This window comes from Rhincodon typus, chromosome 10 (assembly GCF_021869965.1).
Source record: "Rhincodon typus isolate 14 chromosome 10, sRhiTyp1.1, whole genome shotgun sequence".
NCBI lineage: Eukaryota > Metazoa > Chordata > Chondrichthyes > Orectolobiformes > Rhincodontidae > Rhincodon > Rhincodon typus.
This window is the reverse complement of record NC_063341.1, coordinates 39,350,940-39,371,898: the sequence shown is the minus strand read 5'-3', so window position 1 is coordinate 39,371,898 and position 20,959 is coordinate 39,350,940. Positions and strand designations below refer to the sequence as shown.

At 39.4% G+C, this 20,959-nt stretch overlaps 1 protein-coding gene across 1 annotated transcript in view; it reads right to left on the bottom strand.

Annotated features, from left to right (window-relative positions):
- The window catches only part of patj (PATJ crumbs cell polarity complex component), a 164,387-nt gene that overhangs the window by 138,804 nt on the left and 4,624 nt on the right, over window positions 1-20,959 (bottom strand). Inside the window, exons 2-8 of the mRNA XM_048602089.1 lie at window positions 19,391-19,474; window positions 16,172-16,341; window positions 15,276-15,488; window positions 14,594-14,733; window positions 4,086-4,284; window positions 3,777-3,917; window positions 2,671-2,799 (exon numbers count right to left, since the gene is read on the bottom strand). Coding sequence (XP_048458046.1) covers window positions 2,671-2,799; window positions 3,777-3,917; window positions 4,086-4,284; window positions 14,594-14,733; window positions 15,276-15,488; window positions 16,172-16,341; window positions 19,391-19,412 — 1,014 coding nt within the window. The 5' untranslated portion in view covers window positions 19,413-19,474. The remainder of the gene's footprint in view (window positions 1-2,670; window positions 2,800-3,776; window positions 3,918-4,085; window positions 4,285-14,593; window positions 14,734-15,275; window positions 15,489-16,171; window positions 16,342-19,390; window positions 19,475-20,959) is intronic.

The window sequence follows — 20,959 nt, the reverse complement described above, 5'->3', positions numbered from 1 at the left end:
CCCGAAACGTCAGCTTTCCTGCTCCTCTGCTGCTTGGCCTGCTGTGTTCATCCAGCTCTACACCGTGTTATCTCAGATTCTCCAGCATCGGCAGTTCCTATTATCTCTGTAAGGATCATACCTGGGTGGGTGGGTTGGGGTGGGTGGGTTGGGGCGGGGGGGTGGGGGGGTGGGGGGGAGCGGTGGGGAGGCAGCGGTGGCGTGGTGGTAGGGGACTGTCTGTCAGGCAAGCAAGTAGAGTTCAGACCACAATCAGAGCAGACTATGTGCCAAATGGTCTACTCCTGCTCCTATTTCTAATGGTCTTATGATTTTATTCAAGTGGGAAATTATACTTTAAAATAAAGAGTTCAAACTTGGGATTTTCTCAATCCATATAGCCTTTATCATATTATATGTCATTAAAAGTACTAAACTAACTTAGTCAAGATATTTAATCACTGTCAAGTCATTTAAATGATCATAGGATCCCCTCATTATAGAGGCAGGCCATTCGGCCCAACAAGTCCACATGGACCTATTGGAAAGCATCCCACCCAGACCCATCCCCCTATCCTATCCCTGCATTTCCCATAGTTAACGCACCTAACCTACACATCCCTGAACACTATGGACAAATTTGGCACAACCAATCTACCTAGCCTGCACATTTTTGGACTGTGGGAGGAAACCGGAGCATCCGATGGAAACCCACGCAGACATGGGGAGAATGTGCAAACTCCACACAGGCAGTTGCCCGAGGCTGGAATTGAAATTGAACCTGGGTCCGTGACACTGCGAGGAACAGTGCTAACCATTGAGCCATCGTGTCGGCCAGTCGTCCCTAACAAGAGAGTGTGATGAACTGACATCCCCGTGGATTTTGTTTTGAAATGAAACTGACTTCCTAGTAGAAATACTAAATTACAATCAGAAAATGGATCCATTTCACATTTCAATAAGGTAAAATAACTGATGATAAATACAACCTGAAAATCCAGATATAAAACATACTGGTGCAGAGTTCATGTGTTCCAATATATCAATTTAATGCCCATATATCTTGTGGAGGCAGTTGGAAGAGAGGATTTTCTCCAGGCGATAGGAAAGAGCAAGGAAAGAGCAGTCACATACACACCTCATGATAGTCAAGTATAAAACAGAATTAATAAAAGCATGAAAAAAAATTCAGAATCAAGTTTTCTGCACACAAAAGCTCACAACACAGTTCATTCCAGAAGAATGGGAAAGTAAAATTAAACCTCTGACAGAAATTATATTTTCAAAACACTTCTGTTAGTAGAAGCATAGATACAAGACTGGCTGAGGAATAGGTCAGAAAGTGTGATGGGGAGTGGGTACTTTTCAAGCTAGCAGAAAGTTGTATTGGTATTCCCTACAAGTCAGCATTGGGACTCTTGTTTTTCCCAGGTGTATATACAGGTGACTTGGATCTTGGAGTGCAAGGGATAATTTTGAAGTTTGCAGATGACACAAAACTTGGAAGAATTGTAAACTGTGAGGAGGAGGAGATGGTGAAGTCAGTGTATACGTGGATGAAGTTCAACAAGACGACATGAGAGATGATACATTTTGATTAAAAAGAACTTGGAGAGGCAGTATGCAACAAAGGGTACTATTCCAAAAAATGCGTAGGAGCTGAGAGACCTGGGAATATAAGTGTATAAGTTGTGAAATATGGCAAAACAGGTAGAAAAAACTATTGATGAAGCATAGACAATTTTAGGCTTCATTAATTGGGGCACAGAGTACAAGAGCAAAGACTCTACACTGAATTTATACAGTCACTAGTTAGATCTCAGCTAGAATATTATGCACGGTTCTGGACAGCACACTTTGGAAAAATGTGAATTCATTGGAGAGTGTGCAAAAGACATTTACAAGAATAGCTCCATGGATGAGCAACTTTAAATATGAGAATAACATCCCTACTTTGCATTTAAGCTAGGAATTCTCCCACACGGAACTTACTTTCTCTCTCCCCATTGTCTGTCTATCAACTACAAGGTTTGAGCCATACCTGGATGCACATGGATAGAAAACACTCGAGAATCTTCACACTGTCCAAGACAAAGCAGCCTACTTGATTGGCATCCCATTCACCACCTTCAGTATTCACTCCCTCCCCCACCAGCACACCAGTGACAATCCATTGAGAGGTGAATGTGGGACTCTTTTCCTTGGAGAAAAGGCCTAGAGGAGATTTGTTAAACACTTGCAAAACGATGGCTGGCCTGGACAGATTAGATGAGGAGAAACTGTTCCCATTCGGGGAAGGATCAAGAAATAGGGGCACAGGTTTAACGTGTTTTGCAAAGCAATACAAATGGGAATGAGGAAAAGCTTTTCATACAGCAAGTGGTGAGGGGATCAAATAGTTTGGAGGGAGGTTCGACTGAGGCACTCAGGAGTCCATTACATGATTATTTAAATAGTAAGTATCCAGATTATGGGGAAAAGGGTAGTAATTTGGTAGTAAAGCAAAATGCTTAGACAACCTGTACAGACTTGACAGGCCTATGGGCAACATTCTGCACTACTAAAAGTCTGTGCTATCTGCGAAAGGTATTCTTTCCTGTGGAAAATAATTGAATATCATTTTTAAGCATAATCTAAATACACGGACAATAGGGTCTCCACTCTGTGATAACTCAAGTGAGAGTAAGTTACCCGATCAGCTAATCCTCCAGGTACAACTGTTTTCACAATTACTCCTGTTGGCTTTCCTCCTACAATTCCAAATCCTAAGCCTGATCCATCACTGACCAATTCAATTTCTTCAACATGCTGCCAATTAATCTGAAATAGATGGAAAACAGAAATAATTTATTTTACAGCAATACAAAACAGCTTTTTATTCACCAAAATCAATCCATTCACAGATGACTCAAGGTCAGCAAGAACTCATGAGCACTTTTGAATAGTACGGTAATTGTGTTGTGGCTTCTACTGCTCAAAACATTAACGTACATAAATAGAAACTGTAATTAAAATGTTTCTGTTCAAAACTACATCTTTTGTATTTTTGTTCATGGAATGTGGATATCACTAACTCAGCAAGCATTTATTGTTCATCATTAATTGCCCTCAAGGTGGTGTTGGTGAGCTGCCTTCTTGACCCATTGCAGGCTTTGGGAAGTAGAGACATCCAGAGTACTGTTGGGAAGGGAGTTCTACAACATTGAGCCAACAATGGTAAATGACCAGCAAAAGAGAGACACGTCAGGATGGTGTGTGGCTTGGCGGGCAAGGTGCAGATTGTGGTGTTTCCATGCATCTGCTATCCTTCTCCTAGTTCACAGTAGTCACAGATTTGAAAACTGCTATCAAAGGAGCCTCCATGAGTTACTGCAGTGCAACTTGTAGGTGATATACACGTGACTCCGCTGTTCGTTGGTGGTAGAGGGAGTGAATGTTGAAGGTGAAGGCGGTGAATGGGGTGCCAATCAAATAAGCTATTTTGTCCTAGATAGTGAGATTCGAGTGTTTTGAATCCATGTCCACCCAGGTATGGCTTGGACTCTTGGCTTAGACCTTGTAGTTGGTAAAGGGGCAATGGGGATACAGGAGCTAAGTTCCTCGCAGCAGAATTCCTAGCATAAATGCAAAAGTAGGGAGGTTATGCTTTAGTCATACAGGGCACTGGTAAGACGGCACTTGTAATACCATGCACAACACTGGTCATCTTATTTATGGAAGGATGTTAAGTAAATACATTGGAGGTAATTCAGAGAAAATTAACCAGAGGAATACCAAGAATGAGAGGGTGGTCTTACGAGAAAGGTTGGACAAGCTCGGCTTGTATCACTGCAGTTTAGCGGAATAAGACGTGATTTTATTTCAGTAAGTAAAATCGTAAGCAGTCTTGAAATGGTAGATGTGGAGATGATGCTTCCCCTCATGGAAGGATCTAGAACCTGGGTCAATGATTAAAAATCGGGTCACCCATTTTAATTAGAGATAAGGCATTTACTTCTCCATCAAAGGGTCACAAGTCCTTCAAACTATCTGTCTGAAAAGGTGATGAAAGAAGAAACCTTGAACAATTTTAAAGCAGCGCAACGTGAAAGCAAAGCAGAACTTACCAATTGTGAAGCGATGCTCAAGTCCGGTATTTCTGCTGAATTGGCAGATCTCCTTTGAAGGGATCCTCTGGCAACCACTAAATGCACAGATCCTTGAGTCTGCTGAAGCATTGCAATGGCTTCTTGATGGGAAATGTTCTCATCTAATGGTGTACGATTCAAGGCCAATATCTGGTCTTGCTCTTGCAACCTGCCATCCCTTTCCACAAAACCCAAAAAGCTTTTTAATTAGCAACCTGAGCAGAAAGTATGAACATTTTTGGCTATTCAAAAGCAGCACTTCAATCTTTTATTTCCATCGAGGAAAGTATTTAATAGTGACTACGCATAATTTGGAGGATTTCAGAATTTAACTTCATGAGGCTGCCTGGTAGCACCAAAGGGTTGTAAATCTGAATCCCAGCCTCAATTGACATTTAAAGCTACTTGTAAAAAATGAGCAAAGTTAATATGTAAAAGAAATCCATTAGTCCTTGGAGCAAAACACTAAACAACAAGTTAGCATTCCTATAAGAGCAACTCAAATAGTAAAATCTCTGAAAGCTGCTGGATGGGAATGCAATGACAGAAAAATTGAAATTGAGCCAAATCAGAAGACATCAAGAATTATTTCGTTTGAGTGGACAGTATTAAGGATGGAGAGACAAAGAGTTTAGTGATGGAATTCCTAAGCTTCAAATCTAGACAGCCGAAGGCATTTTCGCAAAATGGGGAAGGGATGTAAAAAGGTGGGGAGCGCAGAAGTGGCCTCGGTTAGAGAAATGCAAAGTTCTGAGAGAGTTGAGTGATGTTAAACAGAGAGGAAAGGATGAAGCCAAGGAAAGATGTGAACACTTAATCATAGACTAAAGAAAACAAACTATGCCAGCATCTCTCATCATGTAGATATTTTCCAATCAACCTGTTCACAGATGCTATTTCACACCTCTGGAAGCAGGGGTTCATGAATTCAGGCCTCCAGGCTCAGAGGTAAGGAAACTACAACATCCCACAAAAGCCCTCCTCCCGTCAATGTAATGGAAATCTAAGTGTCAGAACATGTGAATTATCCAAACAGAGGAAAAGATTTGATGCAGGCAAGCGGCAGAAGAAGGAAGAGGTTATGTAGGTGAGATTTTATTTCAGAAAATAAAATTCTCAGTCAGGTAAAGTGAATAAACGCAAGCTTTATTATGTAGATGCAGGGAATAACTTTATATTTGGGTAACAAAAACTATTTTTGTCAGTGGGGGAACATTTTGGGGCCAGTGATCATAACGCTATTAATTTTAAAATCGTTATGGAAAAGGATAGATCTAGAAGTTAAAGTTCTAAGTTGGAGTACAGTTGATTTTGATGGTGTTAGACAAGAACGATCAAAAGTTGAATTGAACAGTTTATTCGTAGGTAAAGGGATGATTGGAAAGCGGGAGGCCTTCAAAAATGAAACAACAAGAGTTCAGAGACACTATGTTCCCGTTAGCGTGAAGGGCAAGGCTGCTAGTGGTAGGGAATGCTGGATAACTTGAGAAATTGAGGCTCTGCTCAAGAAAAATAAGGCATGTGTCAGGTATAGACAGCTGGGATCAAATGAATCCCTAAAGGAGTTTAAGGGCAGTAGGAGTATACTTGAGAGGGAAATCAGGAGGGCAAAAAGGGGACATGTGATATCTTTGGCAAATAGGGTTAAGGAGAATCCAAAGAGATTCTACAAATACTTTAAGGGCAAAAGACTAACTAGGGAAGAGAATAGGGTCCCTTAAAGATCAATGAGGTCATCTGCATGTGGAACCACAGGAGATGGATGAGATACCAAAGGAGGATTTCACATCAGTAGCTTCTGTGGAGAAGGATTTGGAAGCTAGACAACTTGGGGAAATAAACAATGATATCTTTAAAAGTGTCCATGTCACAGAAGAAAAGGTGCTGGATTTCTTAAAATGCATAAAGGTGGACAAACCCCCAGGACCTGATCAGGTGTATCCTAGAACTTTGTGAGAAGCTAGGGAAGAGATTGCTGGGCCCCTTGCTGAGATAATCGTATCATTGGTAATCACAGGTGAGGAGCCGGAAGACTAGAACTTGGCTAATGTGTTGCCATTATTTAAACAAGGTGCTAAGGAAATGTCAGGGAACTATAGACTGGTGAGCAGGTTATTAGAAGGGATTCTGAGGGACAGGCAAGGACTGATTAGGGATAGTCAACATGGCTTTGTGGGTGAGAAATCATGTCTAACTAACTTGATTGAGTTTTTTGAAGTAGTGACAAGGAAGAATGATGAAGGCAGATTGGTAGACGCTGTCCATATGGACTTCACCAAGGTATTCAACATGGTTCTGCATGGTAGTCTGGTCAGCAAGCCTGGATCACATGGAATCCTGGGGGAGCTAGCCAATTGGATATAAAATTGGCTTGGAAGTAAGAGACAGAGGGTGGTGGGAGAGGATTGTTTTTCAGGCTGGAGGCCTGTGATCAGTGGTATGCCACAAGGATCAATGCTGGGTCCACTGCTCGTTGTCATTTACATAAATAATTTGGATGTGAATACAGGAGGTATGGTTAGTAAGTTTGCAGATGAAACCAAAATTGGTTGTGCAGTGAAGAAGGTTACCTCAGAGTACAATGGGGCCTTGATCAGATGGGCCAATGGGCCAAGGAGTGGCAGATGGAGTTTAATTAGATCAATGAGAGGTGCTGCATTTTGCAAAGGCAAATCAGGGCAGGACTTACACAGTTATTGGCAGGGCCCTGGGGTGTGTTGCCGAAGAAAGAGGCCTAGGAGTGCAGGTGCATCGATGCTTGGAAGTGGAGTTGGAGGCAGACAAGGTGCTTGGCATGCTTGCCTTCGTTGGTCGGTGCATTGGCTCTACGAGTTGGAAGGTCATGTTGCAGCTGTACAGGATATTGGTTAGGCCACTTTTGGAATACCGCATGCAATTCTGGTCTTTCTGCTATAGGAAGGATATTGCGAAGCTTGAAAGGGTTCAGAAAAGATTTACAAGGATGATGACAGGGTTGGAGGGTTTGAGCTATAGGGAGAGGCTAAATAGGCTGGGGCTATTGTCCCTGGATTATCAAAGGCTGAAGGGTGAACTTATAGAGGTTTATAAAAGCGTGAGGAGCATCGAAAGGTTGAATAGCCAAGGTCTTTTTTCCTAGGTGAGGGAATCCAAAACTAGAGGACACAGGTTTAAGGTGAGAGTAGAAAGATTTGCAAAGGAGCTGAGGGATAACTTTTTCATGTAGAGGGTGGTGCACGTATGGAATAAGCTGCCGAGGAAGCGGTGGAGGTGGGTACAATTACAATATTTAAAAGGCATCTGGATGGATATATGAATTGGAAGGGTTTAGAAGGACATGGGTAAAATGCTAGTAGTTGGGACGAAGTCAGATTGGGATGTCTGGTCGGCACAGATAAGTTGGGCCAATGGGCTTGTTTCCATGATGCATAACTCTGACTCCAAGGAATAAAGGAATTGTATGACTCAATGCAAATAACATGCCCACTCTGAATCACCACTATATTACAAAGTGTAATATTCTTCTGCATGCACCAGCCTTCCCTGTGTCCTCTGCATGAATTCTAATGACAGATGATGGGCTATTTTTACAGTGTATTAATAGTTTCCAAGACATTAGTTAAGGCACCCGAAGGCTAGGTCAGGAATTAGTGTAAGTTTGCATTTTAAGGTAAAAGGACACTACTGGGACTTTTCAATCTCATTTTCGAGATCATTAATGCTGCGAATTGCCACATCAGCGAAACAATAATTGCACAGGGATACTGGAACCACAAGAAAATCATGCCCTAGTCTCCTTAAACAATGAAAGAACGGATAAAGAAAGAAAAATCTAGAAAAACAGAAAAGACATTGGTTAATTAGAGTCAAATAGATGCAGATAAAAAGAGGAGGAAAGGAGGAGTGCATTAGAGGGAAAAGACACAAAGTTAAAGTCAGAAATAAAAAAAACAAGCAAGTGGAACTGCCTACATAGGAATTTTGCGGAAAAAAAAAAGCACAAAGTGTCATCGTGATGGGCATTCACTAAATCTGAGAGTTGTTGACTAATCATTACAATTAATCTGTAGCAATTATTACACAACAGACCCAAAAATCACATCAAAAAAATCCCAGTGAAAAACTTTAAGAACCAATTATCTTTGGTCAACTTTCTCCTTCTGAGCATGTCAGAATTAACAAGTTTCAATTTGCACATACACTGACTCTTGAATATTCTGAAATGGGTATTTCTAATTCTAAGTTTCTGAGCATTACCTCAAAAAATTCGTGCCAACTCAAAACAGATCTTGTCGACAAGACTGGTACAAACAAACATACTACTGAAGCAGCTATGAAGAGATCAACATAGGAACTGAGACAAAAAAAAAATACAATGCCATCAGACTGGTGTTCCATAATTCTGGGAATTGTTCATGAATCATTCCAGTTAATCTCCAATAATTTTTCTATTAGAGACCCAGATTTAGGGGAAGTCAAGGGTATAATGATAATGTCATTGGACTGGCATGCCAGCAGCCTGGTTAATACACGAGGGATATCGGACCAAATCACACCACAGCAGTTGGTGGAATTTTAAAAGCAAGCAGCAAATATCATGTCTCTATTCAAGAGGGGAGGCAGAAAATAGGAAACTGTAGGATAGGTATTTGATGTCTGTCAGGGGAACGGTGTTAGAATTGATAACTGAAGAGACTGTAGCTGTGCACTTAAATAATCTCAAAGTAATCAGGAACAATCAGCATGTTTTAAAAGGGAATAGTGACATTTAATCAATTTATTGGAGTTCTTTGAACAAACATACACTGTGGATGAAGGGCAGCCTGTACACATATTCTGCTTGGACTTTCAGAATGTATATTATAAGGTGCCGCATAGAAGGTTATTGCCAAAAAAAAGACAGAAGATTAGCTGGCTGGCAAAAAAACAAAAAAGCATGCATAAATGATTTGTTGTGAAGTTGGGTAGAGTGCTTGTGAATTGGGAGGCAGGAACTTAGAATTTGGTGCTTGTGAAATGTTAAGGGGGAAGCATTGCGTGGTCCCTTTAAAAGATTATGTGCTTTTCCTACGCTTAGAGATGTAAAATGGATGTCTGTGAGCAGCAGCTTGAAGGTTTGCAAGTACACAGAGAGCACCTGAATTGAAACATTTCTATCAAAAAGCCATACAGTTAGCAGGCCAAGCAGCAGTTTTGTTTTGAGACTAAGACGACAGGTTTTTGAATAAGCCAATCATTTGAACCAGGCACTTAGATACCAAAAACCAACTAAATTTAAATCTGATTATTTTGACAACATAGGACTAATCTTATTATAAGAAATTGATATGTCATCGAGGGTAGAAAAGAAGAGGGCAGTTGGACAAAGACAGGAGAGCTAACTGCCATCCACCAGAGTTAACAGTCCTCAGTTCACAAGACAGAATCGCTAGCTCTCGCACTCTCTTGTAAGATTTGAGAAAGCACTATCAAAATCAAAAGTACCAACGGCACAACTAGTTAATATTCCTGACAGAAGAATTGAACGAGAAGGCGTTCCTGATAGAACATTCCGGAAGACACGTAACCTGGCTGTAATTTTGAAAGACTAAATTCTATTTCCACACTCTATGTGGAACTTGTATTTATTGGAACAGCATACCATTAGAATCTGGTTTTACGTGGGAATAGTTAGTAGTTAGATGGGGTCTATTCGGTTTGTTACTAATTTCGTTAATTTGTTCACTGTTGGAGTTAGATAAATAAATTGTTACTCATTGATTGTAAAGTGAGTGTCAGAGATTTATTTTATTTAACCACTAGAAGTTGCTGTGCACTTTGCACACTCCTTTTACAGATTAATCGGTAGAAGTGCTCCTCTTTGCATATTTCGGTTTTAGTTTTCAGAGGTGGGGTCAACCTCCTCTTTATAACAGAGTCTGGGATGTGAGAAGTGGAAGCCCCCATGGGTCTGTGCTGGTGCCTCAACATTTTAAAATGTACATCAGATGGGAGTGGTTGGAGTGAAGGCATGCCAGCAGACAATGGTAACATATGTGGCAAAGTATATTGTGAAGAAGAAATAAGGAAGTTGCAGATGGGTATAGATAGTCGACTGAGTGAGCAAAAAGCTAGCAGATGGAGTATAATGTCAGGAAATTTGAAGTTGTTCACTTAAGCAGGACAAATCAACAAAAGAAAGGGTACTATATAATGGAAAACTGTAGAATTCTGATGTGCACAGGGATTTAGATTTTCTGGTGTATGAGCCACAAGAAGTTAGTTTACAGGTGCAGCATGTAACCAAGAAGGCTAATGGAATGCTATCCTTTATTATGAGAGGAATTGAATATGAAGTAATGATGTAATGCTCATAGTGGGCTTGGTGAGATCACATCTTGAATACTGTGTGCAGTTCTCCTTATTCACGAGAATATAAATGCATTGGAGGGGTTCAGATAAAGTTTACTAGATTGGTACCTGGAATAAGTAGGTTGTCGTATGAGGAAAGTTTGGAAAGGCTGGGATTGCTCCCACTGGAGCTGAGAAGAATGGAGAGGTGATGATTGAAGTGTACAAGATCCTGATGCAGAAAAGTTATTCCATTTTGTCAATCAGTCCAGAATTAGGGGGTGCTGTTTTAAAATTAAGGGTTGCCCTTTCAGGAGAGAGATAAGGAGAAATGCTTTCTTTCTGAGTGCTGTGAGCCCTCGAACTCTGCCTCAGAAGTGGTGGAGGCAAGGGCACTGAATATTTTCAAGACAGAGGTGGATAGATTTTTTGCCAGGCAAAGGAATCTAGGGCTATCAGAGTAGACAGGAATCTGGAAATCGGAGCACGAACAGATCAGTCTTATTAAATGGTGGAGTGGCTCAAAGGGCTAAATGGTCATCTTCTCTATTTAAATGCTCATATGTATTTTTCAGATTAATTCATTAGCTGTGGTAGATAATCCATTGTTCAGCTTCATTGTTCCTTTTCTGCACTTTAATGGCTGAATGTCATGCCAGGATCATAAATCAGTTCATTAAAAGGTGCCTTCATGAATTAGCAGCCCTAAACTGCTGCATCATGATGAATTTAGATCAAGACAATAAAGCCAGTAATTCCATTATGTGAAATGAATTTCAACAGCACATAATAAAACTGTAACTTCTTTGACTTTGTCAAGGCTAAATGGTTGTAGGGAATCAGAATTTATGATATATCTCATTTAATACCCAAATGTTTGACAACTATTAGTAATTTAAAGTCATTTTTGTAGGTGACACGTACTGCTGCCATTGTGCATCAGTGTCAGTGAGCTTGAACGTTTAAAATGGTGGATAAAGTGTCAAACGGGCTGCTTGGTCTAAAATGGTGCTCAGAATCATGGATAGTAGGAACTGCAGATGCTGGAGAATCCGAGACAACAAGGTGCAGGGCTGGATGAACACAGCAGGCCAAGCAGCATCATAGGAGCAGAGAGGCTGACGTTTCGGGCCTAGACCCTTCATCAGAAAAGGGGGAGGGGAAGGGGGTTTTGAAATAAATAGGGAGAGAGTGGGAGGCGGATAGAAGAGGGATAGAGGAGAGGATAGGTGGAGAGGAAACAAACAGGTCGAAGAGGCGGGGATGGAGCCAGTAAAGGTGAGTAGTGTTGAGGCACTCACTGCAAGTGCAAAGTATCTTATCACACTCCTGAATTGTAGTTTCTGGATGGTCAACAGGCTTTCAGGAATTAGGAGGAGAGTTTCTGACCATAGAATCCCTACCTCCATGACCTGCTCTTGTACCCATAATATTTATATGGCTGATGCAATTGAGTTTTTGGTCAATATTTACCCCAGGATGTCAATAGTGAGGATTCTACGAATACAATGACACTGAATGTCAAAAGACGATGATTAGGTTGCTGCTTTTTGGAGATGATCTGACACAAATATTATTTGCTACTTATCAGCCCAAGCCCAGATAATGTCCAAGTTTTGTTGCAATGAACGGAGGCTGCTTCAGAGTCTGAGGAGTCACAAATACTGCTGAACATTGTGCAATCATCTTGAACATCTCCATTCTGACATTTTGACAGAAAATAGCTCATCGATGAAGCGAATAAAGGCTGTGAAATTGACACTACTGTGATGGGCTCTTGCAGTGATGTAAGACTATAAAACATACAAGCAGAAATTAGGCCATTCAGCCCATTAGGTCTGCTCTACCATTCAATCAAGGCGGATAAGTTCCTCAACCCCATTCTCCTGCTTTCTCCCCGTAACCCTTGATTCCCTTGGCAATCAAGAACCTATCTATCTCTGTTTTAAATATACTCAATGACCTGGCCTCCTCAGCCTTCTGTGGCAGTGAATTCCATAGATTCACCACTCTCTGGCTGAAGAAGTTGCTCCTTATCTCCGCTCTAAAATGGTCTTCCTTTTAGTCTAAGGCTGTACCCTCAGGTCCTAGTCTCTTCCACCAACGGAAACATCTTAGGACAGACATTATTTACCTCCAATAACAACCTATGTGCTCGGTATGACGGCAAGCACTGGAGAGATCTCCTTGTTGCTCATTGCTGAGGAGATGTGGATTGATAGCGCTGTTGGTGATCCCTACCACCACTTTACTGACAATCGAGCGTGAGCCAATGAGACAGTAATTGGCCAAATAGAATTTGGCCTGCCTTTTGTGGACAGGATATTCCTGGGCAATTTTCCACATCGCCAGATAGATGCCAGTATTGTGGCTTTAATGGAACAGATTGGCTACATCTGCAGCTAATTCTGCATAACAAGTCTTCGTTACTGTTGCCGGAATCTCATTAGGGCTCAAAGACATTGCAGTATCCAATGCCTTCAGTCATTTCTTGATATCATCTAGAGTGAATCACAGTGGCTAAAGTTTGACATCTCTGATGCGGAGGACTTCAGTAAGAAACCAAGATGGATCATCCACTCAGCACTTCTGGCTGAAGATTGTTGCGAATACTTCCTGTTATGACATCTGCCCTACCCAAGGCTGCAACAAATTACAGAGAGTTGAGAACACAGCCCAGTCCATCACGCAAACCAGTTTTCCATTCATTGAGTCTACCTTTACCTCCCGCTGCCTTGGGAAAGCAACCAACATAATCAAAGATCCCTCCCACCCTGGTTATACACTCTTTCGCCTTCTTCCATCAGGCAGAAGATACAGTTTGAAAACATGTATCAACAGATTCAAGAATAGCTTCTTTCCCGCAGTTATCAGACTTTTGAACGGACCTCTCATACACTAGAGTTGATCTTTCTCTGCACCTTCTTTGTAGCTGTAACACTATATTCTGCATTCTGTTCTATTACCCTAAGGTACAATTTGCCTGGACAGTACACAAAACAATACTTTTCACTGTACCTTGGTGCATGTGACAATAATAAATAAAATCAAATTAAAAATCATGTGTTGGGCTCTGCCGTCATTGCAGATAGGCATTCTTTGAGCTCTTCTTTCTGGTAGTTGTTAAAATTCACCACATTCACAGCTGGATATGACATAACTATAGCACTTAGATCTGATCCAGTGGTTATGGAATCATTTAGCTCTGTCTATCACATGCTGCTTCCAATGTTTGGGATGTGAGTCATTCAGCATTATAGCTTCCCCAGGTTGAATTGCTCAGCTTAAACAGGCAGAAGAATGGGACTACATCATTTTATTCTTTGGGCTACAGACTGAAAGTGAGCAACATCGACACCACTTCAAAAGAAGATAGATTGTATATGGAGTTGGTTCCAGTTTGGAAAAGAAAATGAACCTCACTGATCCATACGAAACAATACAAAAAGAACAAAAGCAGAAGTTGCTGGAAAAGCTCAGCTGGTGTGGCAGCATCTGTGAAGAAAAAAAATCACAGTTAATCTCTGATTGGTCAGGCTGAAGTTTATCACAGATCCTATGAGAACAGTGAAATGGGGACAGAGGAAATCAAGGACACCACCAGAAGCTAGCTTCATCAATCTTTCTCTTTCCCCTTTTTCAGTGAAATTGTTCTCCCAATTTGTTAAGAAGAGTAGTAAAATCTGAAATGATTCTAAAGCCCAAAGACAACAAGGCTGACCCCAGGTCCAACCAGGGAACCAGTGATTGATCGACAGATTGATCATTGCTCTGTACGTAACATCAAGATATCATGCAAGTATCAAGCAGATTGTGAAACTAATTCAGTTTTCCAATTTGGACTCGTGTTATACAACTGTGTCCTTCAGATTATTGTTTTCCCTCCACTCATAATATTTGTGTTTTGCCTGTTTATTTGTTTTGTGTATGTGTGGGAATTACATTTGCCCAATGTCGCAAAAGTAAATGACATTTTCACAATTGTAAAGGTTTCACCATATATTCAGAAATCTGAAAACAAAGGTAAACTGCATCATAAATTTCTTGAAATTTGAAAACTGAAAAGACTGAACATAACTTAAGGTAGATTTCTCAAAAATATCAGAACCTTTTATAAAAAAAAAACTAAGCTTCTCATATACCAATGTCAATAGAATATGATTAAAACATCGTCTTACCTGTCAGCTATACTATTCTTTTGTATTTCTCGTATAAAGATACCAAGTTCACCCATACTGTCATTTTTAAGACCAACCACACTGAATCCTAGACCTCCCATTGCCGGTTTGTTCAATTCAATATCTTCAACTTGCCTTCCCTGTGAAGTTTTTTTTCCAAGGAAGATAAAATAATAAAAAGCAAATGTCAAACTTCAGGTGAAGTGCATAAATACCAAAGAGTCAAGTATATTACTCAACAAAAATCATTCTTACGGAGGAGAAGCACCACAACTGTAATGATGAGAACAATATCCCATATAACAATCGTGATTAATATATTACATAGGACTTCTGAGAAATTACATGGAAACTAGACCAGTGATTACACTTTCAAATCATGAACTCTTGTGCCTTCCAGCATTGTTAAGAGGCAAACTGATCAACAAGTCAAAATAATCAACTTAATATTTCTGTAACTCATTCTTTCCCGTGATTTATTCTAAAATGAGATAACAAAAATTCATGACTTTCAAAATAAATGCATTCCATGTATAAAATCCCATTACTGCTTGAGGACATCTCACTTGGAAATTTCAATCAGCAAAATAACAACAGCATAATTTTGCATAAAGATTGTTGCCAGTACTTTCAGAATTTAGAAATAACAGTTTAGTTTGACACGTTAAAAAGAAATACTAACCTGAGCTAAACTTTGAATAATTTTTTCAAACTCATCCTTTGTTCTTTCAGGTATGTGCAGGAATTTTGGTTGGTCATAAATTGGAGTATCTGGAAACAGGTTTGTATCTTTGGCCAAAGTTGGCTTATTAACATAACAATCTGCATTGAACACCAAGAGCCCCGCTTGGGAAAAGTCAATATTAGGAGATGCATTTGTGGACATGCGATTCAGCTGTGGACAGACAGACATTGAGTTGCATTTATACAATATTATATAATTTGAAATCTAACAGCACTAAGTAACAAACAGGCTGCTCACTAGAATACAACTACATTAAATAATGATATAATAAAGTCGCATAGTCCCAGAGAACCCTAAGGATGTTCTGTCATGTGAGAGAGACAGAAAGAGAAAGAAAGAGGCGACTGATGCTAGTTTAGCCCGAGGGTTATCACACATCAGGCAAGGGGAGAGGTTGGGAAGGACAGTCCTTCATGGTAACCTCGGTTGGTGTGGGAATTGAACTTATACCGTTTGCATCGCTCTGCATCACAAACCAGCCATCCAGCCAATTGTGTAACCAACCCCATTCCGTATTCACTCATTAAAAGGAAGATTTTTAAAGTTACAATGGGACAATTTAGATTCATTCCAAAGATTTATAGCGATTTTGCCCAGTCTGGATTGTACTCTTTGTAAATTAGTTGCTGCATGGCTAGAAGTAGCAAACCTTTATCTAGATAAAATAATTATATTTGTCAAAAATTGTCCATTTCTTTATAACTCACAAAATATAAAATTATAAAATTTACATCAGATACCACTAATCTGAGAAGGCAATGTATTTATCAAAGAAAGCAAAAGAAGACAGAACCACACATACAAATATCATAGTAATATGTTTAAGTACTTGCCTGTTCCTTAAGCTGTTTGATCGACTGCTGAAGAGTTAATATTTGATTAAAAAGGGGGCTTGTAATTGTATCACGTAAAATATTTAGCTTCTCATTTTGAGAGGAATCTCCTTTCTCACGCAATTGAGACTGCAAGCGTGCCACTGCTTGCAAAATCTGCTGTTTATCGACTGCATATGAAAAATTCAGAAAAAAATTAACATACTTTGATTGCAACTATGTAAGACATTTATAACTGCACACATTCTAGTCAATCTTTCATGATATTGTTCACACTGACTCACAGATTAATCTGTTGCCACAAAGAAGACATCTGTACTATTGGCATATTATAGAAGTCTTGAAGTGAGAAACTTAAAGGCGTTGAGAGCTAAAGCGTGGAAGTGAAAGGAGTTAAAGATGAGATTGTGGCCCCATTTTTCTAGGGATACTGCAGTGAGTACTGTTTGGGGGGGATTTTTGATTGTGAGCTCCTGACTAAAGGTAAAAACTTTACAGCACAATGGAATAATCAGACAAACCTAAAATAAATTAACCACCAAACATCCAAATGGGGAAAAAACACATGGTGCACAGTTCGAAGAGCAACACCGCAGGATATTCAGAAAAATATACTGCATGTCATGCAGATTTTCTACATCAGTTTCTCTATGTTACTCTCCCTGAAGGGGTTTTGTTGATAACTGCTCATTACATCAAAACACCACATTTTCCACTTCACTATGGGTAATCAATTGAAATTAGTAATAAATTTGTATCTAGAACATGCTTCTTTTTTGTCACATTTCCTGTGCCACAACTTGGTGATACCTGGGTAAGCAGGTCTATTTTTAAAAATCACACTCTTCCTAGGCGTTGAGATCAGGTGGACAGCCTATTTTTATTTCCACTCAGCAGAAAAGTTCTCTGTTTTTAATATTTTGCTGACTCGTAGAGAAGCGAAACTAGTTTTGAAATAGCAAAGTGTCTCATACCACAAGGTCAAGCATGTGTTTTAAAATGTATAGAAAGTGAGTTTCATGTTTCTTAGTTGAGCTCAAGCAGAATAATGTTGGTTACTACTGTTCATATTTAAAAATAAATAATCTGTTGCTTTGTGCCCAATTCTTGATCGATAATGGACTACATTTTCCGGTAAGCTGCTAACCTCAAAGCAGGCTACCTACAAGTTTCTCATAATCACTGTAGCATGTATTTTCCCCATTCTATGCAGCGGTTTGAGTCTGATACAATGTCAAGAGAATTTTAAGCCATCAAGCTTCAATAGTGTTCATAAGTTAAAAAGTCAATGTTGGTGAAATATTCTCATGAAAGACAAACCATGAAGTTAAAATTTCAGTCCCTTTTTAAATTTCAATTTTTTGGTAGAAAACCTCAAGTGTAATACTGCTATTCAAGAAAGGATAACTGGCCTGTGGTTTCCTATCACATCATTACAAAAGTGCTAGAACCCATTATCAAGCAGATAGTGAGAGGGCATTTTAGAAAACTACAATACAATCAGAAAGACTGAGCATGGTTTTGAGAGAGAAAAAGTATATTTGAAAAATATGTAAGATTGAGTTGTTTTCCAATAATTAATTATTTTGACCGTATTAAGCAAATGCGGGATTAAATTCTGATAATTATGTTACTTGTAAAACAGTTTCCATAAGGAAGGAAGCCATATGGAAAAAGACAGGTTATTGGTTTATGATTTTATGATTGCTTTTCTAGTTCAAGTTAGTGTACATTTAGACTAACAAATGTGAGAATGTTTTGAAGTAAAAACATTTACGGTCAAAGACACAGCTATTTTTGAAATTGTTTATTATTGTAATGAAGTATGCAACAGGCCTATGGCTATTTATATATTACGCTGCAACTGAATTTGAACTTTATGGTTATAACTGTTGGGACATTTAGGATTATATTAAATCACTAGAAAGTGACACTACACAATCAAGGCAGACACTTAAATTGCCTCATTGGTACGGCATCATCTTGGTGGAGATCTATGGAGTTACTAAGCAAAGAGGAACAAACTGTTCTAAAAGAGATAAGTTTACAAAGTGATTGGATATCAAAGAATGAATGAAGAGATGGCAGAAAGTGATGTCTGTAAGACAACCGTTACTTTTAAAGAAACCAACCAGGCAATGGGTTTAGCCAATCCGAGATTGATCATGCGATGTTCATGCACTAATATTCCAATTAGAGTTCAGAATATCTCTGATCACACATTGTGGGGTAGTTAATTTGATAAATGGCAGATGTTATTGGTTTGGTGCACAAGGAAGACTAAACACAGAGAAAACCTTCAGTACACAGAGCAGGAGACCTGTACTCACTGTCAAGAACTGGCACCCAAACTGGATCAACTTAAAAACATTGGTTTTAAATATTGTTCCTTTTGTATTTATGATAAACTTGATAAATTATGTAAAGCTCATGAAAACATGTTTGTACCTGGATGTGGGTCCTGCAATTAAATCAGGACTAATAACCTTTTATATTGGCTCTCTCAAACTTCACTTACAATCAAAATTGACTTATAAAACATTAGTTGTAATGCCTAAATGGATTAGAATTCAATAAGAATGTATTTAAAGGGTAACAGCAGGTGTGATGTATTTGGAATTCAAAAAAGGCATGGTTAAGGGACAGCATTAGTGTTTACCACACACAATAACAGCTCTTGATATTGGGGGTGATATAGTAGCATTTATAACACATCCGTGATAAATGCTAGCCTAGTCAGAGGTGTCCACGTGCCGTGGGTGAATAAAAAAAAATTAGGGATAAATAGATGGCTTTCAGGTTGGAAAACTGCAAGAAATGAAGCCGAGACTTCAACTAGTTAGAATCTACCGACTTGGATAAAGGGACCAATTGCATTTTAGCCATATGAGACACAAACAGGTAGGAAATCAACTTGTGAGAAGGATACAAAGTGTCTGCAAAGGTATACAGATAGGTTAAGAGACTGGGCAAAACAAAAAAATCAGGCTGTCCTCCTGGGCAGCAAGAATATAGAATCAGAATATCACAAATAGAGAAAGTCTGCCGAATGCTGCAGTGCAGAGAGATCTGGTTTCCTTGTACAAGAATCGCGATCATTTGATTGTAGATACAGCAGATAGAACAAAGTGGAAGAGGAATCCAAACATTTTAATATACTAGTACAGATAATAGATATTACAGTTGCTTAAAAAGTAAACAAGTGGACTAAGGCAGTACCTGTTACAGGCTTTTCTGGCATGATTATATCTTCGTTTCTTTAGTTTTTTTTCGAAAAAAGATCGACAACAGTGAGAGATATTACTGTCAAGAAATGCAAAAATATACATGGCAATCAACTCAGATCTGTTTCTAATTCAATAACCAAATTACCTTGCTACACTGTATCTATTTGTCCTGATCACCACAGTGGGACATTTTTGGCTTTGCCTGGTATCAACTATTAGGCACATATTTATTTCTCATTTAGCAGCTTTTAATCTGAAAGTAGCAGGCCCCAGCAACTGAGAAATTTACACAGGTTTTTGAGGTTTCTATATGTTCACTCCCTCTTTGAGGTCACATCCAGCAAGGTTAAATAAAACTGACAAAGCCAAGAATACAGAGGTGCCACTGAGGTTTCACCACCTAAGTTCATACAGCATACAAGAACTTTGATATCTTATCCAGTGGGGACCATCCTTCTCACTGCAACAAAGGATTACAGAGTAAGCAGGAGCTGACTGAAGAATTTCTGCCTCACATTCACAGATACTGCTCTTCAACTGTGATACATGAGCTAGACTGTCTGATCCAGTAACAACAATTTCCTTAACAATGTCCATTTGCCTGGCTTACCAAGTCAAATAAGATTCTTAGTGGAAAGATCCTATCTTCATTTTGCAAGTACCCTGAATCCAACAGAACTGTGCTTACCTCCTCTCCTCCTCATTCAATCCACATTAACCGCACTCCACCACACCACCTCCCCCCCCCTTCCCTCCCCCTCTGTCCCCCCACCCCCGGCCGCCGACATTAGCCATCACAGAATTGATGAGAATGGTTTTGACTTCTTGGTTCAGCGGTGGCACGTAGTTCTTCAAAGGCAGTATGGTGAGCAACATTACTCACCACAAGATGTGAGAATGCATTTCTGACATCTTCCAAATTACAAGGTTTAAACACATTGTATTCTCTGGCATTTCTGAAGAAAAAAAGCTTCTCCTTTTAACATTGCAATGAAACCAAACAACATGTGATCCTTCCATTCTCACATGTATGATTTTAGATAATTCAACCTAACAAAATGACAATCATAGACAGTTCAGCTCATTTGAAGTGATTTGGTCTTGCTTCTTCTCAATATAAGAAGTGGCTGGGTCAAGAATCTACTGTCAACTCCTGCCATTTATGCAGTGAAGGATATCAAAATTCAATAATTTATCCATGGTTGAAAGGTAATTAAATAATTGAATAATGTGAAGCCAGCAGCATTAACAGATTTCTCAATCAAAAAGTGTTGTCAGATACCGATGTGATTAATCTAGTGTATTACAATACATATACATATTTGCCTTGAAGTTCTGCTGATATTCTTCTGAAATATACAAAGTCTTCCTCATGTTGAGTTGAGTCATATTGATTGTTAGCACTTAGCTGTTTGAGGTTTTCCAACATTCTGCAGATATTTAGGATTGAAGCACACTTTTCCATTCAGACGGAGGAAGTCTTGGTTTCTGCTGACTGAAAACCGTTTCATAGACTTCAGTATAGTTTAAGAGGCCTGTCAGCAACCTTTGATTCATAGTT